The 23,932-nt window shown below is 53.2% G+C and overlaps 4 protein-coding genes across 4 annotated transcripts; 2 read left to right on the top strand and 2 right to left on the bottom strand.

The window, feature by feature from the left end:
* Positions 1-471: 471 nt before the first annotated feature.
* KVR01_013226 (uncharacterized protein) lies at positions 472-4,993 on the top strand. Its single transcript, XM_044793589.1, has 3 exons — positions 472-963; positions 1,030-1,890; positions 1,962-4,993. Exons 1-3 carry the CDS (start codon positions 545-547, stop codon positions 4,834-4,836), a joined length of 4,155 nt encoding a protein of 1,384 aa, XP_044637871.1. The 5' UTR covers positions 472-544; the 3' UTR covers positions 4,837-4,993.
* A 1,704-nt stretch (positions 4,994-6,697) lies between these two features.
* KVR01_013198 (uncharacterized protein) lies at positions 6,698-7,913 on the bottom strand. Its single transcript, XM_044788315.1, has 2 exons — positions 7,736-7,913; positions 6,698-7,672 (listed from the first exon to the last, which is right to left on the bottom strand). The coding sequence occupies exons 1-2, from the start codon at positions 7,848-7,850 to the stop codon at positions 6,738-6,740; spliced, it is 1,050 nt and encodes a 349-aa protein (XP_044637843.1). The 5' UTR covers positions 7,851-7,913; the 3' UTR covers positions 6,698-6,737.
* Positions 7,914-8,403: 490 nt separating this feature from the next.
* On the bottom strand, positions 8,404-12,916 carry KVR01_013224 (uncharacterized protein). Its single transcript, XM_044789594.1, has 4 exons — positions 11,778-12,916; positions 11,010-11,717; positions 9,532-10,907; positions 8,404-9,469 (listed from the first exon to the last, which is right to left on the bottom strand). The coding sequence occupies exons 1-4, from the start codon at positions 12,655-12,657 to the stop codon at positions 9,071-9,073; spliced, it is 3,363 nt and encodes a 1,120-aa protein (XP_044637869.1). The 5' UTR covers positions 12,658-12,916; the 3' UTR covers positions 8,404-9,070.
* Positions 12,917-14,692: 1,776 nt separating this feature from the next.
* On the top strand, positions 14,693-16,092 carry KVR01_013231 (uncharacterized protein; the record flags this gene model as incomplete). Its single annotated transcript, XM_044789402.1, has 6 exons — positions 14,693-14,878; positions 14,964-15,339; positions 15,408-15,525; positions 15,626-15,693; positions 15,762-15,875; positions 15,956-16,092. 6 exons carry the CDS (start codon positions 14,693-14,695, stop codon positions 16,090-16,092), a joined length of 999 nt encoding a protein of 332 aa, XP_044637876.1.
* Between the last annotated feature and the right edge of the window lie 7,840 nt (positions 16,093-23,932).

Genomic DNA, 23,932 nt, shown 5'->3' on the forward strand with positions numbered 1-23,932 from the left:
GCTAAATCTGAAGAGTTTCATGAGTAGCGAACAAGTAAAGTGATTCGCCATAGCACATCATCCATATATTGAGAATTTCGCCGCCAAAAGTCTACTACATAGAACAAGATGAACACCTCCTGTCAGCGGGTACCTAGGTAGGTACATATGTAGTCTGCCCAGGTGGAATGGAAATTACGAACATGAAGGGCTCCAGGGCTGTTTTGCTCTTTCAATAGACCGATTCGATTGGACTCCTAACTCAAAAAAGCCCAGAACAGCTCATCAGAGGCTCGGCACCCTTGTTCATTGCTCGCCCGGGTGGGAAGGGGAGGGGGAGCTCATGGACATGGACCAATCAAACACCTATTGCTGCCTGCTGACAGCGCACAGGTACGACGTCAGACTCAGCCACATTGCAAACATTTTACTAAAAGCCTCTTATACCAAAGATGAGCTCATGCTATCTTTCCTCACCTTGTTATCTCCCACTGTCTGCCAAGCGGATCCAGACTTCTTCATTCGGGGTTGGCGAAGTTTTAAAGTTGACGAGGCAATATCTACAATGGACGCCTTTGGCCTTGTCCCAAACATCATCGCGACCATTGAGACGGTCTACAAGGTTATCAAAGTCCTTGAAGAGATCAAGAGCTCTGGGCTGGATTGCTATAAGTATATATCCGAAGCCAGCTCTTCCTGCATCATTTTGCAACATGCACAGCAGCGCCTCCATTCAGATGCGGCAGTCGGAAACACTGTGGAGCCATGGTCCAACCACTTGAAGGCCTTGGCCGGCGAGGACGGAGTGCTGAAACAATACAAGAGTGACATGGAGCAAGTTGTGAGCATCTTGCTTCGGATCAAGAATTATCGCTTCCGAAAGGTCTTTGCCTGGCATCGCGAGAAGGGGAAGATCGAAGACATATTCAGGAAGGTCGAGCGACACAAATCTGCCATCCAGCTCGCATTGTCACATGATCAATTGTAAGTGCAAAAATGGTGCTGTTCGGCGCAATGCAGTATTGAACTTGTCTGACTAGATATTTAAAGGTCCTTGTCCGGTCATACCCATGAGGTACTAGGTAGAGTCGAAGGCCGCATCGAGACAACCGCAACTTTACAGGCAACAGAGAAGGCAGAATCGAACAAAAAGAAGATCATCGAATGGATATACCAGTCCACCGTGAACCACGAAAACTTCCAGCGGGACTACAACGCTACAGCGCAGGATGGTACGGGGCAGGCATTCCTGGGCTCGGATACTTTCCGACAATGGCTCAAGGGCACCCATGCCACCATCTTTTGTCCTGGCCTCCCAGGCGCAGGAAAGACTGTCATGGCTTCCGTCGTGAAATCCCATTTGGACGACAACATGACGGATGGCATTCATCTCACAGCGGTGTTATATTTCAACTACAAGCGACACTTGCAAGACCATGGTCAACGGACACTTCTTCTCGCAGTCTTGGCACAATTTCTTTCCTGGAGTGAACGTGTTCCCGAACGCCTCCAGACTTTGTACGATGGGAGGAAAACCAAAGCGGAACTGCTGAGTGAGGACGATATAGTATCTATCCTCGAAAGTCTCATCCAATTATCTGAGAGCAGCTTTCTCATTTTGGATGCCTTGGATGAGTTCTATGACGATGACGGGGCCCGCTCACGGTTTTTGCGTCTCGTGAAACGACTTCAGACTTCTGGTAATCTGAAAATTATGATGACGACTCGGCCACACCTGACCGATGACCCCGCCATCAGTAAGTGGCCAGATGCCACTATCCAGATAACAGCCTCTGACGACGACCTACGTACGTATCTGGATCACAAAATTTGTGACTTTCGACACCTTCCCGATGACTTTGACCTCCGCCTGAGTATCGCGGATCGAATTGTGGAAGCTTCGGCTGGAATGTTAGTACCCAGGTTCTGTCCAACCTGCAATTTAACTCGTGAGGGCTAACAATTTCATAATGCCCACCTAGCTTCCTGCTTGCGGTTCTGCATTCAGACTCTCTAAAAGATGCGTACACCAAGTCTGAAGTCGAGGACATCTTGGGAAGTCTGTCCACAGGGCCGGATGCCTTGGACAGGGCGTATGAGGAAGCGACTAAGCGTATCGACCATCAGCCTGCGAATCGTCGATATTATGCTCACCTGACCATCTCCTGGATGGTTCAATGTCTACGGCCATTGACACCAATTGAGCTCCAGCACGCCGTCACAAAACCCGAACACTTGGAGAGGGATCTCACGGCATCGGGCCTTGTAAAGTTGGATTCTCTTGTGTCTTTCTGCGCCGGACTGGTCACGATCGACCACGAGTCGAATGTCGTTCGATTTGTTCATTACACTACACAGGAGTACTTCACACGAGACCGGCTCACGAAGTGGCTACCAGGTGCAGACATGGATCCAGCACGGGTGTGTACTGCCTATATGATGAACTCCAAAGTATCGAAGGCTATTGAGTGCGCCAACAAATCTCAGTCGGAGCATGTGACAAAGGATAAGCAGTACTTTCCATGGTGTCCCGACTCCGAGGAGTGGATGGGTCAAAGCAATGATTTGGACATGATTTACCGAAGTGCACTCACGGACTGGCCGTTTCTGAGTTACTGCCAGCAACACTGGGCGTCGCATTGTTCAGGATTTCAGACCCCACTGCAGGATTTGCTCCTCCAATTCCTCATAGGCCCAGCCGCCATCGTGTATGCTGAGACAGACTGGCATTGGTGCATGAGGTGTTATAGACCTACGCGATGGCAAAGGTCTACCCCTTTCAACGGATACCTGCATTTCGACGATGTTAGTCTGCGGCGGGCTACACCAATTTCGATCTGTTCTCGTTGGGGCCTCGGCCATATGATGAGCAAGTTGTTGGATCAAGGCTACGAGATGAGAGTGGCACCAAGCCTGAAGTGGGCGGTGGCTCGTGACGAGCCGTTCCTACTCGCCTGTCAAAATGGGCATTTGGAACTTGCATCCATGCTGCTTGCACGAACCACGATACAGGACGACATCTATTACGAAGCGTTCTGGGCAGTGAACGAGAAAAATGACCTTGACACGCTTGCCTTTCTCATAACAAGGTGCCCCTTGGACGCCATATGCCTCCCCGAAATCGCCATGTGCTCTTCCATAGACGAAGTCCGGATCAGAAACTGTCTGATCCACAGCACGCTGGCCGTATCGTCTGATCAGGTGCTTGTCGGTTTGGATGAACTGTTTGAGCGGAAAAGCGCTTCCTTCTGGGTGAAATATATTCATGAACATGGCGTTGACGTCGAAGCCACTTTTACTAGGTATTACCAGTACCGAACCGGGTACCAGCACCGAACCGGGTACCAGCTCCGAACTGGATTTGAGCTTGCTGCCGCAGCGGGCTGTCTCGAAATTGTCCGTGTATTGCTGAACTCTCCGGGCGTACAAGTATGCAAGCGCGACCCGGGAGATGCGTTGGAACTCGCAGCAAAAGGTGGCCACGTGGAGGTTTTCCGCATGCTGCTGTCTCATGTTTCGAGCATTCCGGCCGCCGCCGACTTGTTTCATTCCAGTGCTGTTCGAGTCTTCCGAAATCTCGTACATCCCCGCTATCATGATCCTAGACCAGTGATGGCACTTATGAAGTCCTTGCTCGAGCACCAAGACTTGAGCCGCCTACTTCCGTTCACCGGACTCGATGATGTTATGAAGTTCGCGGTCTCCAACGTCTTCACTCATGATGAAATGGATATACAGGAGTCGATTCTGGATCTGATTCTGCATAATTCAAGCATTGACTTTCATCGCAGAGGCAGTCACGGCCGAAATGTGTTGCAAACCGCTCTACCCCATGCCCTGGCTGGCGAAATTTATGTTAGGGACGGGGAGAAGGAAGACGAATTTTCGGATGACAAATGCACCCGCACATTGAAAAAGTTGCTCGAACATCCTAGCTTCGACTACACCGGCCAATACTACAACCCGATCTCTGGGATGTTAAAGGAGCACCACGCAAATTCTTCGATGGTAATTGAACAAGGCAACAAAGGACTTCACATCATTACCAAGCTTCAGATGATTTTGAATGATCCTCGCTTCAATCCAGACACCCCGGACGACTCTGGGCGGACGGCTCTGTCATATGCATCCGAGTTTCACCTCGAGTACCTTGTCAGAATGCTCCTTCAACATCCTCTCGTCGATGTGAATTCAAAAGATGTCACTGGTCGGACGCCACTCTCCTATGCGGCGGGGGCTGAAGACTGTCGACCATATGCACTACAGTGGGGACAGCGATCAGTTTTGCCGATATTGTTGGCAAATGACAAGATCCGGGAGCATTCGAATGACGCTGACATAGCGGGAATTACGCCCTTGATGTATAGCTGCAGGTTTGGTCGAGAAGAAGATGTGGAATTATTACTAGACATCGAGGGATCGGAAGTCAACCTGGGCGATAATCGTGGCCGAACGCCGCTTCTCCACGCACTCGAAAAGCCGAAATCCGGACACAATCTCGTCGCAATGCTCCTCCAAAACCCCAATATCAAGGTGAACGCCAAAGACAAAGATGGGAGAAGTACTCTTTTCTACGTGCTCAGACACCAAGATCATTGGATAAATCAGCACAGGGGCTTGCCGTACGTATCACTTATTTTGCAACATGAGGACCTGGATATTTCAGAAGATCTCAGGTATATACGTGATGACGACGGTTATGGACTTGACACTGAGGGTGTCTTACGGTCTGTAAGGGCGCTACGAGAGAGAGATCCGGAAATTTGGCTTTTTACGGAACCGGCTCCACCAACTCCAGCAGAGCTAAGGCGCCTCGATTATTTAGAATCGCTATTTTCTGTGGAGGTATCGGTCTGATAGCATGAGTGATGTATACATAGGTACCTAGGTAGCGATTCGAATTCGGTAGGGGCGGCTTCTTGTGAGGAATGAGCACGTGGGACATTTGCACCTGAGGACGGCGATAGATAGCTCCAAGCCAAAGAGCCATCTCGTGCGATTGGTATTTTCCCTACTTTAACGTGCCTCTCAATTGACAAGGTTGGACAGCAGGAAAGGCAAAGATGTTACTTAAATGTTACACTATACACCTCTAGAGGGTGGTGGCACACTTCATAAGACAAAGGCAAGCAAATGGTGATTATGATGTGCAGTATTTGTGAGAACGAGATACACAAAATAAATAAGGTAGAACCAAGAATATTACGTCATACGGTACTATTAGTAGTTGTGATGTGCGCCATACCGCATGCATCCACGCTACTAGTAGGGGCTGCTTCAAGTCGGGAACCAAGAAAGTCAGCTTGTTATCCGCCGATGCACCTCGGAGCTTGAAGTAGGCGGCAAGAATATTTAAAATCCATACTCCCCATGCACTCCAGAGGACACAAAGCACAAATCCCCTCCAACCTAAAACGCTGAGCCTTACTGTTTTGCATTACTCTGCCCTCAACACAATCCGGTCTACCAGAAGCACACTCCAGAACAGATAATTCCAATAAACCCTCCAGCGATATGTCTTCGTTGATTGAGTACCGGCACTCTGCGGTTAATCTGGGTACAACAGCTCTAGTCCTAGGAATCTCCTCGTCCCTGCTAGTCTCGGGCATCCACCTCGGGGCAATCCATACAGTGCCGCTACTTTACGCACTTCCCGTCGACACAAGCACCCAGTTGTTTTCCAAAGTCCACCGGGGCAGCACCAAAATCGGCGTGCCCTTGGCTGCCTTTTCGGCGACTACACTTGCGGTGTCAGCCTATCTTTACGCCGGAGAACGAGGTCATTTCAACCTTGCTTTAGCCCATGCGGTTGGGTTAATCCTTTCCAGCCTTCTGTGGACGAGGCTCGTTATGAAGGGTGTGACACGGGCTCTGCTCGGTACTTCCGACCAGGTGAAATTGGTGAATGAGATGGACCAGGTTCAGGTGGAGCGCCTGCTGAGGAGGTGGAAATGGATGAACTTGTTCAAGGCGGGCTTGACATTTGGCGGAGGACTCATTGGACTCATGGCTTTGGCCACCGGTGCCGCCTAGGAGCCAAGGACGGTAATTATTTACTGTTGACCTTTTCTTCTTCTATGAGTCGATTCATGGGGCAGGCTTCTCTCTGATGGTTGAAGTGTTTTCGATTCTATTCCGTACCTAGGTATATGTCGGAACTCTGAATTTTAAAGACTGCAAATTCTGTTCGAAACAACTGACCCAGCGAGGTTACCACTGACCACAAAGTAGTCCCAATCCTCCGGGGCAAACATATTCGGCAGGTGCATAAGCATCCAAGTGCTTGTGGTGATGTTTGAGATCTGTAACACGCGTTCAGCTTGTTCCAGAGAGCAAAAAAATCGTAATTATGGTCGTGAGATTTCCTTATCCACTGCTCGCGGAGTTTCATTCGGCCCCGGTATGAGAGTGCTGTTGGCTTCAGTCTGAGCTAGACTGCAATGTTGCAGTAGGCCAGGGGCCCTGATGGCTTGCGTATCCCAAGGGGACATGCCAGGGGTCATTTTCGACCAGCTTGGACCAGTCCGCATTAATTTGAGGCCGAGCTGTTTGCTTGATAGAGCTCTTGGGTGACCACGGTGCAAATTTGAAAGATGGAGAGTGAAATCGTTCGCCCTATTCAACATTGAATATCACATGTTCCGGACTCACTGACGTCGACAAACTTTCCCCAATTCCACGGGATCCTCTGCACTAATTAAGAATGAGGCCACCTTTGTCTGCGAACAGGTCCAGCTTCCCATGCATGTTCGCTATAACTAATGATTCTGACAAGACTGGATCGCCTCAATCTCATCAAGCGCCCCGGGTGTTTGTTCCCACGCCAGATGAGTATACATAACCATAAATTCAGCCTCCGACCGCGAATCAAGGGAGTAGGATTCCGGCGTCTCCCACTTTGGGTGATCGTCTTGGAAAGAAATTAGGATTGGCCAGAATCCCATGTTTGTTTTTTCCACGGCAGCATACAACCCCCGAATCTGCTTCATTATCCTTCCAATCATTGTAGCGAGGGTCTCCGTGTCAGCGGAAACAAGGTCCAGGCGTCCGGCTAGAAGACTGTCGGCCAACAACTCCCAGAGCACCTGGTCTATAATCTCGCGCGGCAGTGCAGATGCCTGCAGAGCCCGCAGCGTATTTTGCAGATCCCGCAGCTTGAACAGGACGCGCAACTTGATCAACGCCACAGCAGATGTATGGCTCATCGTCAGAGCCTTGCCGGTCCACCACACGGGCTCTTCAAAAACATCTGCATTCCTCGTGTCCAGGTACGGCAGCTCCAGATCTTCCCAGTCATACTCATCAATGTCGCACATAGCCCACCACTTCATGAAGTCGTAGGCATCCTGGTCGCGCCAGAGGCGGAGCATCAGCGAGGGGACCAAGGCCCTCTGACCCAGGTAGTCGCTACGGTTCAGTCGGAACATGTCCATGATGTGGTCGAGAGCGGTCTCCACGGAGGATTCGTGGCGAGGCAAGTACATCAAAATGGCGTCGACGAGGTCGGAGCGTCGTACCATGTAGTCGTCGGTGCCCTCGGTGTGCCCGAAGTGGCCGACGTCTGCCTCGAAGACGCTCTCGAACTCATTGGCTGGTGTGTTTTGCAGGGCGGCCTCCTCCTCGAGAAACTTCGCTCGGGCTTTCTTGATGGCTATGCATGGGGTCTTGTGCTTTTTCCAGTGGGATCTTTGATCTGATGAATGTATGAGTTAACGGGCGCAGGTGTGTGGGCGCAGGAGCCCACCCGGTCACTCACGGGCACTGCTGCAGAAATAGACCAGTTGGCAGCCGCTACAGCGGAGCAGACCACTGCGGCTCCCACAAACTTCGCATTGGCAAGGGGTCAAAGTGATGCATTTGGTGGACCTCATTGTTTGAATACTGATTTGGTGGGGTTGCGTACGGTGACCTCGGGAGGCACGTTTGTTTGAAGGCCTGCATGTGGCAAGTAGGACGTGCGTAGCAAACGGCCTGATATCAGGAGATGATCTCTTTTTCAATCAACAACCCTTCCCAGGGTTACGATTCCCCCAATTGGGGAGGGGGGGCGGTGAGAAGGTCGCGTTGAAACTTCGAGTCTGGTTCCCAGACCAATTGCGTGAATTGAAAACCCGTCCCCACAGTATCTCGCAGACCTTATTGACCTTAAGAATTTGCCAGACAATCTTTGTTGAGACGGAACATCCGTCACCCCCCAAAGAATATGGACCAGTTGGCAGCCCAGACTTTCCTTATTGAGATCATCGTGAAAGAATATCTCGTTCGATTCCAAAACGATACTGAGTGTGAGTAATGTGCCAGTGAAGCTAAAGAAAGACAACAACTTCCATCTGGGGAGACACCATAGTTTCCTAAAGTAGCGGTTCCAAGGTTGTCATCCGCCAGCCCAGGTAGCTGTACAGAAAATAAATGGTAGACCAAGAGCTGCACTGCATCCCCCATTTGGATCCGGCGTCACAGTTAGTGACCTGATTTCTCTTCCGCCCGAGACCTGAGAAGCATGGTTCCACTCGCAGCACTTTTAAGTGGCCAGACATGACAACGTCGTGCGATTGAGTGACGCTCTATGCAATTGCTTCGCGTTGAGTCTGAATATCTGGCCCTGAGAAGCTCTCATATGAATACCTACACGCGCTTACAAACTCATGATTATCACACATAGGGGCTACTATTTGATGCGTACGATACCTAACTATTGACTTCTCTTGGCACGGGAGATGACCAAAACAGATGGTCCTGATGTTAATAGTCGTGCGAGCGTCCTCCGCGAAAGCGAAGGCTAAGGTCTCGACTACTAATAACGTCTTGGGTCGTACCGCCGTGGATCTTCCAATAAATATGTAATACCCGACAGGTGCTGGGCAGCAATAAGGGATCTCAAAATCTAAGGATGAGTATCGAATTAAGTCGTCCTTCGTGTGTTCGAGCCCGGTGGCAGCTTGAGGTCTCCGGTCGGGAGTTTTCGGTGTTCCAGGTTCGCAAGTACTACTTATCTTCAACACAAAAAGCAGAGTGACTTTCCAAATCGATTGGAGAACTCGTGCAATGAGCCGAGCACTTTCGGCGACGCAAAAGTGGCACAGGCCCCTGCTCACAACATTATCAAAACACCCACAAGCATGGCTATCAGAGTTGCTGCAGGAACAAGGATATAGCCAGAGGCTGCAGAGACCTCTGACTGCCCACCCGCACCTGTGTCCCCGGACGAGCCAGAGCTGCCGTTGGACGAGCCGGAGCCGGTGCCAGACACACTCCACTGTAGTTTCCAGTCTGAGTTGAACGCTCCATCAGAAGTCAGATTGCTGAGGCCCGAAATACTGAGAATGTTGGCTGTGCCATCCCAAGACCACCCACTCGTCAATGGCTGTCCGTTGAGCGTCACGTCGGACACCTGGCCCGTCACGCCCAGGACTGTGACATTGCCGAGAGCGACTGAGTCCGTGTAGTCGCCCGTAGGCTCTGCAGTCACGGAAGTGTTTGAAGCAGAAAGCTACAGAGGTTTCAAGTCAGTCTCACATGTGATAAGTGAGGGATCGCCGCACCAGTACGTACCTTCACCCAGGTGGTGGCGTCGGGTTCCAAGCTCTCGCCATCGTCCAGATACAGCGTCCCCTCGGCATTGCCTTGCAGGTCAAGTGCGACAATGAGACCCCATGGGTTCTGCCGGCTCTCTGCTGTGGTCTTCCCGGGCTGTTGAGTAGGGATGACACTCCCGCCACGGATGTACACCGGAATATGTCCCAGTGGCGCGTCAATGGTTACGTTCTGGGCCCTGGACACGCCGGTGATGGCAGTCTGGTTGTACCAGTCATACCACACAGTGGTACCATCGCCCGAGCCAGGGAACACCCCATCGACGGTCTCAGCCCCCTGTGTCAGGACCGGAGTGACCAGGACGGAACCGCCGAGGAGGAACTGATGGTCCGCGTTCGCCAGCCACGGCTCCTCGGGGAACTCCCACGCCAGCGCGCGCATGACGGTGCTGCCGGCCGAGTGCGCCTCCGCAAAGAGCGTGTACATGTACGGAAGGAGGGCGTACCGGATGGCCATGGCCGAGCGGCTCGCCTCGGCGACGCTGTCCCACGCGTAGGGCTCCTGGGATATGGCGCCGAGGACGTTGTGGTTGCGGTAGAAGGGGAAGAAGGCGCCGACCTGCATCCACCTGTTGCAGAGCTCGAGGTCCGAGTTGCCCGAGAAGCCGCACACGTCCGGCCCGAACATGGGGACGCCGAAGATGCTGAAGGACAGCGCCTGCGAGATGGCCAGCACCATCGACGACCACACGCTGTAGTTGTCGCCGCCCCAGTGCCCGGCCCACTTTCCCGAGCCGGCGAATGTCGCCCGGCCGATGATGAAGGGCCGTTTGCCGGGCAGGGTGTTGAGGATTCCGTGGTACGTGGCGTTGAGGATCTGGTGGCCGAACAGGCTGTGGAAGTCATACTCCTGCGTGCCACCGTGGTGGGTTGCGTTAGGTGAGACTGCGTGTACTGCGAGATCCCCGTTCACATGATTGATGACATAGGGTGGGTAGTTGACGTTCCGCATGCCTGGGGTAGGAGTTGTGCGAAGGTATGAGGTCGTTGTAGACGAGGAGCTCGTCGCCGTCGCCGAGGAGGCAGAGGCCTGAGCCGCACTCGCAGATGATGCGGCCGCAGCCTCGGTGGCATTGGTGAGGTTGAAGCCTTCAGGGTAGCTGAATACTCCATTGCCCGGCTCACCCGGAAGCAAGAAAGGTGGGTGGACAGGGTTGAGGGATATGTTGGCGCTGCCGCAGCTCCCAACGCAGAAAGATGAGACTTCACTCATGTCGATCCAGATCCCGTCGAAGGCGACATCCTGGTACCAAGTTGAGATCTCGTTGCTCCACCAGGAAAAGGCACCTGAGCCATTGGTCGCGCCCAAAGAGTCGCCAACCCAGTCAGGAAAAACTGTTCCGTTGTTAGCATATTCTCCTACCAGCTGATTCACAATGGCCTCGTTAAGTGTGGATACCTCTTAAGAGCCTTAGCCGTGGTTAAAAATAGACTTACCAGTATACCCAGGCCAAACAGTGCCAATATATAGTGACCCATCAGGGTTCAGCATGAAAGCACCAGCTTCGATCCCGCGGTCGAATGTAGGGTAGGCATCACTCGCATTGTCTGGGTTTGGGTGATAAATGGCAGAGTCGACGATGGGGATGTAGTGCTGCCCGTTAGCATGTAGCTTCTCGAGGAATTGAGCGCCCTCGTCGTAGCTGAACCTTTTCTGGTCGTTCTCAAAGTCTCGGTACTGGTTCATGTAATCAATGTCGGTCCAGATCGTCTCAAGCGGGATGTCAGCTGCGGCAAAGTTGTCGACGACCTCCTGCAGCCTGGTCCAATTCTCATAGCCCCACCTGCACTGGTGGAACCCGAAGGTCCAATACTGCTGCTGGGCTGGGAGGCCCACGGTGCTGACCTGATATGACTTGACCACGTCTGAAGCCGACGGCCCGGAGTAGAAGTAGAGGTCGATTGTGCCTCCCAGGGCTCTCCAGGTGATGCCCTCGGGCCGCAGCAGGACCTCTTGTGGATGAGCATTGCGCTGGAAGACACCATGCGATAACGTCTTATACGTTGCTGACGTGTCATTTGCGTTCGCCACGTAGGTTTCTTGTCCGTCCACGTCCTGGAAGTACCTAGTGTCTAGGTAGACCGGGTGCACTCCGTAGATGTTCTCATCTATCGGGTTTCCCACGTCCGCTGCGTAGAAAGTCCCTGCTCTTTGATTAGGCCCCAGTCTTTTACATTCAATAAATGTTCGCCAATAAAACCTACTGGTAAGATTATTCCCCAGCCTGAAGCCGTGCATGACTTCGCCAAGACCGTAAAGATTGTAGTTCTCAGGAAGAGGCGAGATGAACTCAATAAATTGGTCCTCGTACACAATTTTGCTTCCCTCGGTGGTGAATAGAGTATCCCCACTAGACTTCCTCTTCACTGTAAGCGAGAAAGTAGGGTCGTTCGTCCATGTAAACTCAAAGTCGCTGCTGTCAGAGGTCGTATCTCCATCATCGGATGACGCAGGCTTGGGGACAATGGCTTCGGGCAGGAGGAACCAGGTTTCATTCTCAGCGCCAATATATCGAGGCTGGATCCCAACGTGCAGACGGTCCGACGCTTGGTACTCGACGGTGAGAGTAAGCTGCTCAATCTCGTTGCCGTAGACGTTGCAAGCGTCACCGCCCAAGTCTAGGTCTGCCGTAAAACCATTTGTTGTGTTTTGCACGTTTGACGCTGTGTATCCGGGACAGACACTTTGCGCATCGACAGCCTCCGGGTCCTCGATGTTTGGTAGAAGGTTTTGCCCCACATCGGTATCAAAAGGGACGGTGAAGACCTCTCGATAGCTCGTTGTCGTCTCCGTCTGGTTAGATGCGGACGAGGGAGTTTGGGCCAACCCGACCGGGCCCATCCCCAGCAGAAACCAAGTCAACAAAAGAGAAGCCATCGCTGCCATGTCCACGTACTTGGTCAACTTGTGAGGGAGTGACAGCCTCAGCGTGAGCCAGAGGGAGAAGGTGAAGACAACGGCCGGATCAACCAAGTTAAATATCGAGGGGATCTCCAAGCGAACATTTGGCCGAAAGAGGGCAGCCATCCCTCCCGGGGCGAGGGCGCTCTTGGAGAAGTCTTCTCCACGCATGGTGATGTCCATCGCATGTCATTAGACTATCTGTCGTGCCCGCAACGGGGAAAGACCAACCACAGAGCAGTGCGTTTGTTGGTGCCGCAATATCAGGCATGGGCTAGTGACAAGATCTCACCGGGCCGACAACAGACCAATGGCTGCATGTATCGCGAGACTCGCAACTGGTGGGGCTACTGTGCCTTGTCGTCAGCGGCGGTGTAGTATTAGCAGCGGCACAAGAAGAACAAGCTCCAACTAGGACAAACTGCCCACTTGCTTGGGCAACCCCTCTCGCGGAGGCTAGGCTCTGCGGGTGGCACCTAGGCGTGCAGGCGTGTTCACCCCAAAAGGCGAAAAGAACGGGATGCTTATTAAGTATCCCGCCTCGGCTTCCCCGCAGCATCATTCTCAACCAGCAGCCAAGAAACGGCGATCTGAGCTGACCGAGGAGGCAGGATTGCCACTGGTTTCGTAAAGGGAATTCTCGCAGCAAATCTCGGCAGTACTCCCTCGTTGCACTGCAGGACCTCGTGACAGGATGCTATGTCACAGACGTATTGTATGCTCTCTGTACTGTTATTGGCACTGTATTTTTTAAACGCTAGGTCTTGAGCGTTTACTACTTGTATGAAGGCGCCGCATACGTTTTATATGTATTGGGATTAGAAACGAAACCACTTATCACTGTATGAAGGCGCCACATACATATTATATTATTGGGATTAGAAACGAAACCACACCACCCGTCTGCCATATTTGCTCAATCGAGCAGTTGGAGCCATTTCGGCTTCCAAGGTTGGTTGCGGGCGTTCCCTTCGACACGGTGAGGCCACCATGTCATTTAAAGAAACAATAGAAGATCCACATATTACACATGGAAGTCGATCGGTGGCTCAAAATCACAAGCTAGGCCCGGCATCCGGAGACTGTCGATGTGCGGGTGGTGCCCAGGTGTGCATCCGAACACCCCCCGCTGTGACTAGTTGACCGCTTTTATCATTGAGCCTAGAATGAACGCAATTGCATCGGCCCGTGTGGTGTATTCATGTCGTTGATAGTTGTCTCTCACCCTTATAGAGCACTTTTCGTGTTCGTGGCTGAATATGAGACGAACCTCGAAGATTGTATGTAAATGGGCAGTCCCACCGTACGAAGGCGCCATGTATGTCCTCGCACGTATACGGAATAGAAGCGAAACCACAAATGGGCAGTCCCTAGATCGGGATACTAAGTACCTTGTAGTCATTCCACTGTATGAGCAAATATCAACAGACAGACTCCCAATACATGCTGGATGGGGAAATATCTGTGAAACCGCGATCCGAGGCATACGGATATGCTTCGGGTGAGTTCAAGGTAATCCCTGGGATGTCAGCCGCGTTCTGCGCCCCCGTTCCGAAAAGTCCAGCTGAGCCTCGAGCGCTTGACCGGGCCCAGTCATCTAGGGTAGCATCGCGTGTTCCAAGGTCCCTTTTCGGTCTCTACCGTAGAACATGGCATGGATCTGTTTGAACTTTAGAAATGCGCATTGTGGAGAGGCGAGAAGGATAAGAAAATGACTAATGGAGTACCACATGAAATAGGATGAGATGACGGCCCGGGGTTTGCTTGAGCAATGGGAGATTGTGTCACTATGCTGATGGAATGCCCATCATTCAACTCCTGGCCAATCCCAAGCTTGAGTGTCCCAGGTTCATGTCTGATTCCGATCATGTCCAGTCCAACGTACCACCTTGAAACGGGTCGAAGCGTGCAGCTACTCGAAGAAATCCCGAAGCTGAGATCCCTGAAACTGCCAATCGGGGACCAAAGAGGCGCGGACTGCTCTGGACCCCGTCCAATTATGGACGGGTCCGCTAGATTAACTTCAGCTCTAAATTTGACTGAGTCAAGTAGCCCTCCAACCCTCCTCACAGTTTTGGGTTGTAGTGCAGGAAAAATCAGAAGGGAACCAGCCCTGTTCCCCTCCTCCACACCTTCGACCTGACATACTTCTAGAAGAAGTAACCGAACCAGAAACTCTGCATCGATGGATGTCTCCTCTCACGGATAGAAGTCCCCTATGGCAACTGCACAGGACAACTGGCCTCCGGACATCTCGACGGAAAAAGATGACATGCCGACCGTCGTCATCACCGTGGTGATGACGCTGGTGGCGACGATATTCATCGGCCTGAGGCTGTACGGTTGTGTCTACTTGCTACGACGTCGTCTGTATCTGGAGGAATGGCTCAGCGTGATCAACCAGGTGGGTTCGAGTGGATCGATCGTCATAGCCGTCTTGGCAAGCCTCACTTTCCAATATAAGCCCCACTAACCGGCCAGTTCCTCAGATCGACCTCTGGGTGACCGCAGCATTGGTTATCTACATGTACGCGACGACGGGGGCCGGGCGACACTGGGCGACGCTGTCCGCCGAGGAAAAAACGCAGGCCGTCCTCTGGAATAACATCCTCACCGGGCCGTTGCTCCTGGGCCTTGGTCTCCCGAAGCTGACGGTGGTGAGCCTCCTGACTCGGGTGTTCAAGCCGGGGCAACTCCACCAGGCCATACTGTGGAGTATGGCCATCATCTGTGTCATAAACTTTGCCGTTGCCATACTGCTGATTTGGCTCATCTCGCCCGATACCCCGTCAGGTGACACCAGCCATACAGCTAAGGGCATGGTGGATTCTTGGGCCTACGTCAAGTTCTGCTACTTTGCTGCCAGTGAGCTCAACCTCCCGGGAGATGCAAGGAACACGAGTGAGAATGCGAAATTGACAGTCTTTCTCTAGCTTTCTCTTCTGTCGTGGACTTGTACTTCGCATTATACCCGGGCTTTGTGTTTCGCAAGCTTGGATGGGATACCAAGAAGAAAGCGGTGTTGTCCGGCGTTATGGGGCTTGGAATATGGTACGTGATGATAATGATCCACTCCGCTCAAGGCTCTGCTGGGCAAGGCCTCATCGGCCGGAGTACTATGGAACACAGGCTGACCTTGTACGCCTGGCAGCGCAACCGTCGTGTCAATATATAAAATCATGACGCTTAGCGTGTTCGCGTTTGACGATGATTTCACCTGTAAGATCCAGATCTCAAATGTCATGATTACGCCATTCATGGTTCTGGCTTGCTAAAACTCGTGCCAGTTCAACTCTCCAAGACCATCATACCAACAGTGGTTGAGGCCAACACGATAATGATCGCGGCTTCCATATCGACTTTGCACCCAGTCTACGATCAAGTACGGAGGAAGTTGAAGAGTTGGATGGGAAATCGCGACGGCGACGGCGCCCAGCGCCGACATCATCATCATCGTCACAACGCAGACGACACCCCGCAGGCTGCGAAGTTGGGATTTTGGTCCATGATGATGGGAAGATGCGGATGGACCGAGTCCAACACGTTTGTCTCCCGCCGGAGCCGAACTCTGACCTACATCCGGAGGGGGCCAGCGTACATTGGTCACCCGAGAAATGACGAGATGACTGAGGTGCCGATAAGGACGCTGGAGGACGCCCGGGATAACCTGGACCCTGAGGAAGGACAAGGGCGCGAGACCAGGGCGGACAAGGCTCTTGTGAGACTGTATCATGCGGGACTGGGGTCGGATTCCGGTTGTGGAGCTCCATGATGTTAGTCCATGACTTCCTTATAAAGTTATAAAATCACCATGTCGGAAATTCTTGAAATCTAATCTAGGAACTGGGTCCGCTCATACCCCGTGTACGATCGAAGTCATACACGGCGCCTTGGTACAGTGCCAAACCAGAAAGTGCGGGAAGACTCGTGGATCTTGACGTGAAACCAGTGATAATGCGGGTATAGGCACCGCTGACAAACAGTCGTATTGCTGGTCTTCTGCTAGACTACATGGGTGCGCCGGTAGTAATGGGCAAGTCGTCACATAACGGGTTAAACAACTATACGGGTAGGTGACGAGGCCTACTTGGAAGACTTCATTCGGTGAGTTCGGATCAACCCAGTACAGTGCCACAACGGGTTTGCCAACGGGGAACTTCCGTAATTAGTAAGAACCTCATTTTCATGCTTCAGTAGTATATAATGCTCAGCTATAAAAACTACTTAGAACCACATGTCTCAAATGACTGCAACGGTCAGGCAAGACTGCTAGTTCCTCGCCATAGACCGCCTGGCTAAAAGACTCTAACAACCAAACTACACATTAGTTATTCCTAGCAGTACATAAGACCCGTACCGTCACTAATTTGACTAGTTTCCTAACTTTAATAGTAAGTAGGAAACATGTAGTTATAGATAATAGAGCTATAGAATAGTAGAACCTCTAACACTCTTGATAAGTATCTATAGCTATACCGTTATATTACACCGTCTGTAAGGCCTTCTAGATGTGACGGTACGGGTTAATAAGTGCTGGATTCCAAGTTTGGGCAACTTGGAATCATGTTTTTTTTTGGCCGGGGCGTCTGTGGCGTAGCACTCCACTGGTCCGTCTCACTAGACCTCAAAGACTACAAAAGAATTGTGTTATCTATAACTACATGTTTCCTACTTACTATTAAAGTTAGGAAACTAGTCAAATTACTGTCACGTTCTCCCTAGGGGGAAAACTACTGATCATAATCATATTGAAGGATGAATTGACATGTCATTCTAAGGCACTTACTGCTGTCCCGGCTTAATAGGTGAACGCAGAGGATACATATGTGGTTTCGTTCCTAATCTCCACACATGTAAAACGTATGTGGCACCTTCATACATTAGTAAACGTTCAAGACCCAGTGTTTACTTTCAAACACAACGTCAATGACAGTAGAGAGAATTCAATACACATAGACCTATGAAGACCGCACCCGTTGAGTCACTACTGGTCCTGACTGTTCTCTGTACTCGACCTGACTAGAGTCGAGAAAAGTGCGGTACGTGCAATATGCACCAAAAAACAATCCACAGTATTTTGTCTTGCAAAAGAGTGGTGGTTGTGGATATCGATCTTGGCTGACTGAAGTTTGGCCAATCCTAACGTTCGTGCTGTTGGCGCGATGCGCTCTCACAGACCAAGTTCAACTTCAGTTTGAGCAAACAGAAGCCTCTTTGGCAGCAAAGGAGAAAGCAAAAAACGACACTATAGTTAAGGGCCGAATTTAGGCCAGAAATCATATAGGGTTGTCTTTGAAACCAGGTGCGAAAACACAGGTTAGACTAAGTCTATACGTGGCAGTGTCGTTGTTTTAGGCTCGGATCCCGAGATAACACGACGTGGGCATGTCCCGAGCCTCAAGTTGTACAGGGTCCAAGTGGGCCTGGGCCAGTGGTGGCAGTCGCCCCGAAGAGATGGATTGGCAGTGCTGCGTCATATTCGCAAATCCCATAGTGTCGCCGTCGCCTTGTAATAGCTGTGACTCGGTCCGCGCTGCCGCTTTCATGATTGGCCTTGTCAGCCGTGCCGCACTGCCAGCCTCATAGGTCATGAGTGGTACCTGCCACTATCTGCCTCTAAATACAGATGAAAGAGTGCAAGATGTTACAGGACAGATATCTTACAGATCGCTACCTAAGCTTTCTGTTTAAACGCATCTGGTTTAAAGTACAACTGATATCTTTCCAGTGAAAACTCTCCATCCTTAAGCCCACTACTCCCCGGGTCATCAGCCCACACAAATACTAGCCCATCATGAATAGTCCTCCCACCCTTGTCAATATAGATGGAACACCTTGCTAGCTTATATCGGTGTGTCTCATACCGCTGGAGTAAGCCTAGTTGTCGGTCATTCTCTGCTTGCCAATATACTCCGTAGACTCTATCCTCGGCATCTCCAGGGATCAGAGTCGGGTAGAAGCCCCACATCTTTAGTCTATAGCCGTAGATGAAAGCTTCGTGTACCTCTGGTTCAGTTGATGTCTCTGCAATCACTCGGACGACATCAGGGTCCATAAGGGATCCGTAGAAGAATAGGTCCTTAGGCTTCGATTCTGGGTCGGGCTGACGATAGAGATGCATGATTGTATTCATGTATTCAGGGTTCGATTCTGGCATCTCCATCATGGCTTCTTTCAAAGCTTCCTGTTCTTCTAGAGTTGGGATTTCCAGTGGCGGGGATGCCCTGTCCGGCTGGCCACGCGTACTGTTGTCCATGTCCTCGGGTAGGCGGCCTCTGATCAATTTTGCGATGATGTGGAATAAGTCGTAAAGAGCTTGAAGCCTCAATTGTGGTAGGTATTCCCTAGGCTGGCTTGCTTGGTTGGGTATGCGAAATGGCAAACTTGTGGATGCTCATTTGCGTGCAGCCTCATTCCTGTGTGTGGGGGAGCAGGGAGCCACTCATTCTGCCCCACCGGGAGGACACCAAGCAATGTTTCCTTGAAGGATGGGAGAGGGTTCCCCGCTGTAACCCAGCCTTATGTTGTTTCTCACGACTCGGACAAGCTTTGGGGCCAAGTGTCCAAGAGATAGCAAGATAGATGGCAGGCGCCTTGGAATGGGCGGTTCGACCTGCCAGTCGGGAGCTTGGTCCTCTTGGTGCTGCTTGGCGGGCAGGAACGGGAGGAGCAGGAGGGGTTGGATTGAGTTGGGGTCCTCGACTCGTTCGTTGGTTTGCTGCACACGTATCGACCAACCAACCAAGCAAGCAGCAGCAAGCAGCAACGTGTGCGCCGAGCCACCAACTCAACCTCAACCAACCAGCCTTGGACTAGAATGGCTCCCCGAGCCCGGCGATAAGCAGGGGGGGGGGCCGGGGGACCGACAGGGCAGGGCAGGCACCACGAGCACAACGGAAACGGAATGCAACGTGGAGGTGCAGCAGCACTGATGGCGGGCATTGGCAGAGCGAGAGCGAGGCGGGTTGAACTGGTTGACTGGCATGTGTTTGCACATCCAACTGTGCCGCCCGGCGATTGATCCCTGACTTGAGACCAAACTGCACCGCCTGTCACTGCAGTGCATTACATTGCATTGCGCGTGCTCTGATGAGGCCGGTAGGCACGCTAGGGTTGGCCATCAGGGCGGGCACGTGCTGATGGGTGGATGGAGACGTCCGGTCGCAGAGCCACCGGTCCGTGTCGCGATGGTTGGGCTCTATGCCGTGCCGCTTTGTTGATGACAGCTCAACCCTGCTGCGTCGATCTCGGCTGGGATATCCTTCTCCTTCTCGTCTGGAGACGTGTCTGCTGCGAGGTGGTGCTGCAGCAAGTGCAAGTGGAGGCGATGATGCTGCAGATGATGATACAGTGCACAGTGTTGTTGATGCTTCACGCCTCGTATACTGCCGTGACTTGGTCGGTGGAGTGAGTGGCCCAAGGTGAGATGGACATGATGATGGACCGAGTGGACGCTGACGAGGACGCCGTTTCGGGACCCGTCACAGGTCAACTGAGCACTCGGCAGGGTTGCGCTATCACTGGCCATGCCTCTTTAGGGGGATGATGAATCCACTGGGCTGGGGCAGGGCTGTGTGTGGTGGGTCACTAACACTCACTCAGTGCTGCCAGTCACTTACGGGCGGGTGTCTCTTGCCCCCCACCCACCCCCTGCGAGCAGGGGTCCCACGCCTGCAGTACGGAGCAGGCTAGCTCGTGCCTGTGCTACCAACTGCCTCCCTCCGTCGCGCCTCCGTCACCCTCGCTCCGTCTATGCAAACTCACCTATCCCATTCTCCATACCCCATACCCATTCAGTATAAAGCGGCACACGTCTAATCGTCGTTATCTGTCCCTGCCTCTCTTTTCCCCTTCCTTCCTTCTCCCCTCAACCAACCCACCCTTTTGCTCGTCAGCAAACCCTCGCGCCCACAACACACACCTGCTCTTGTCCTGCCAAACGAACTTCGATGAAGGAAACTTCACCTGACGAACCGCATATAAATCGCCTTCGTTCTTGGGCACAATCCAAAGTTCATGGCGGCAACCGTAGCACGGCGAGACGACCGACTCCCAACACCAATGCAGACCTGCTTCCCATAGCTAACAACCCCACAAACCGCACCACCTCGACTCTCGACGTCTCCGCGAGCAGTCACAATCCCAACAACCCAGACCACCACAGTGACCATGTCGTCCTCAAGTCTAGCCCCAGCACCAGTCATGTCGGCCTCGGCCTCGACGACGTCCCCCACGACGCCAAGCACAGTGGTCCGCATAACGGATCTGGAGGAGCAGGCGTGTCAGCCGGCCCATCTCCGCAGGCTTCACGGAAGGGGTCTCAGTTAGATTCCGGGCCCCCCTCCCAGAACGAAAAGTCAGAACCCGACCAGGACAAGCAGGGCGCGGGTGAGAACAAGCCCAACGTCCTCAGGCGCTTCGCCCTGGTCTTCAGGAAGGTCATCTTCCACAGCTGGATCAACCTGCTGCTGGTCTTCGTCCCCGTCGGCATCGCCGTCAACTTCGTGCCCGGCATGAGCCCCGGTGTGATCTTTGCCATGAATGCCATCGCCATCGTCCCGCTCGCCGGCCTCCTCAGCCACGCGACCGAGACTGTGGCCCACCGCTTCGGCGATGCCATCGGTGCCCTGATGAATGTCACCTTTGGTAACGCCGTCGAGCTTATTATCTTGTACGTGAATTGCACATATGTTGTCTGCTGGCGCTGGCCGTGTCTGTATCAGTCCTTGAACTTGTGGGACATGAGGGCGACGCCTCGTTTGCCATGGGGACTCGTGCATCGTTGCTAACCGGTTCTACAGCATGTATGTCCGCCTTGCTAAAGTGATCAAGACAAGAACCAGAAGAGAGAAACCCTTCATGGGTGTTATCAAATCAAATCGCGTCCCATATCCTTGAACCATGAGTGCCCGTTTTTTGCCTGTCCCTGCCGCTGTCCCCAGCGCGCCTGTGGCCCACCCGAATACCCCATCCTTTTCTTTGCTCACTAACACCCACTCTCCCAACGCTACAGCATTGCTCTTGTGAAAGTAAGTCTACAGCCCCTCCGCGCCATCAAACACATGCGTGCTCACGGCTAATCGTGGTCATCAGGATGAAATTCGTATTGTCCAAGCGTCCCTTCTGGGGTCTATCCTGGCGAACCTGCTCCTCATCCTGGGCATGTGTTTCGTCCTGGGAGGCCTGCGCTTCCGCGAGCAGGTAAGACAGCCACAGCGACCTGATAAAAATGACTGATGTGCTGACAACCCATCTCCCAGATCTACAATAGCACCGTGACCCAGATGAGCGCCTGTCTCTTGAGTTTGAGTGTCATCAGTCTCGTGTTACCGGTTTGTTCTGCCGTTCCTGATACAAACCTCACAACACTTACTGACCGGAGCATTTAGACGGCCTTCCATGCCTCCTTCAGCGACAATGCCAGGGCAGACGAGCAGTCTCTCAAGATCAGTCGTGGAACCAGTGTGGTAAGCCAGGCACACGGCCACTCGCTCGTCTCCACGCAACTACTGACAGCTTTTGATTGCCCTAGGTGTTGCTTCTGGTGTACATCATCTATCTGGTCTTCCAGCTCAAGTCCCATGCCTACATGTACGAGTCGACGCCACAGGATGTCATCGATGCTGAATCCACCCCCGGCCCGGCGGTCGCGTGGTTTGATTCGTCGAGCTCTGACTCCAGCTCCTCGTCCTCGTCCGACTCGGACTCGTCCGGGCACTCGCGAGACACCGTTTCGAAGCGTGTGAAGCGCATGGTACGTCATGGGCGCCGCCGCAAGTCCAGTGTTGCCTCGGTGGATACGGTGGAGACTGCGCAGACCAGTGCGCTTCGGAGTTCACCGTCCCTCGGGAATACCACCAGCCCCACCAACGAGGACGGCCCACCTGGGGAACCCCAGGCCCGACCGGGTGTCTTCGGCAGGACCATCTCCTTTGAGGGCGACGAGTCGGCCATCGAGGACGAGAGATCGTCACGCCGGTACCGCAAGAAGCAGAAACGCTCCAAGCGCGACCGCAAGTACCGGAGGAAGCACCGCTACCACAGCACCCACGGCACAAACAGCCCGACCGAGGAGACAATCGACGAGAGCCCAGAGAATGCAGAGCGGCCAGCTGCGGCTGGCGGCGAGCCCCGGCGCGTGGACTTTGCCCTGGACGCGGTGCCCGGGAACGGCGAGGGTGCAGCCGGAGAGGGCGGCGTGGTTAGGAGACCATTCAACCCCCTGCTGTCCCTCAAGCCCGCGGCCAAGAGCCTGACCCCGACCGTCTTCACCCAGCAGGCCAGCCAGGCGGGCATGCCCGCGGCGGCGACCGGCCCGATCCCCCGTGTCAGATACGGCATCCGCAGGACCAACTCGCTCCCAGGCCGGCTCAACACCGAGATCCGGCCGCCCGGGGCGATGCTGCCGTCGCAGATCCCGGCGCGGGCCCTGCCGGCGCTCGCCACGGCCGAGGAGGCGGCGGAGGACCCGTACGCGGACGACCTCTCGCGGACGAGCGCGGTGATCCTGCTGCTGTGCTCGACGGGCCTGGTGGCGCTGTGCGCCGAGTTCATGGTGGACTCGATCCAGGGCCTCGTCAAGACGAGCACGATCAGCGAGGCGTTCATCGGGCTCATCGTGCTGCCGATCGTGGGCAACGCCGCCGAGCACGTGACGGCCATCACGGTGGCGATGAAGAACAAGATGGACCTGGCGATCGGGGTGGCGGTGGGCAGCTCGATCCAGATCGCGCTGTTCATCACGCCGCTGACGGTGATACTGGGGTGGATCCTGCGCAAGGAGATGACGCTGTACTTTACGCTGTTCGAGACGGTGTGCCTGTTCGTGTCGGCGTTCATCGCTAATTTTCTGGTGCTCGACGGGCGGAGCAACTATCTCGAGGGGGCGCTGCTCTGCACGACGTATGTGATCATCGCGCTGGCGGCGTTCTTTTATCCTAATGCTGAGGATGCTAGTGTTTGGGGGTAGGGTAGGGGGGGTTGGCTGTTGGCTGTGCAGTCGCTGCGTGGGACTGAGGGGGGAGGGGGTGTGGGAAAGCAGTGGGTGGGTGGCATGTGATGCATTTTGGCTGCGGGCCATGATGCAGGGTACTTTGGGGCACGCACCATGGGGCCATCTACTACTACGTTCTGGGTCGGGCCACAGGGGCAGGGATGAATTTGGGTCTCTTTCTTTGTTTCTTTCTTTTTTTTTTCTTTGGTTTTTTTTTTTTGAACAGATGTCCAACTCATCTGGGATGAGGGGGTGGGGTTACTTGGGACAGACACACTCGATGCGGCCAGATTGACGAGCTGCTGGTTGATGAGCTGCCGGTTGATACTGACTGACTGAGATGATGAGAGAGGAAAATCTAACCAAAGTCACTCGCTACACAACCGGTGCTCTCTCTCATTCCGTGGGACCAACTAACTGATGATAAAATGAAAACACGTGTATACCTCTATGTCTTGCCTCGTG

The sequence above is a fragment of the Diaporthe batatas genome (genome assembly GCF_019321695.1).
Source record: "Diaporthe batatas strain CRI 302-4 chromosome Unknown Contig00024, whole genome shotgun sequence".
Classification (NCBI taxonomy): domain Eukaryota; kingdom Fungi; phylum Ascomycota; class Sordariomycetes; order Diaporthales; family Diaporthaceae; genus Diaporthe; species Diaporthe batatas.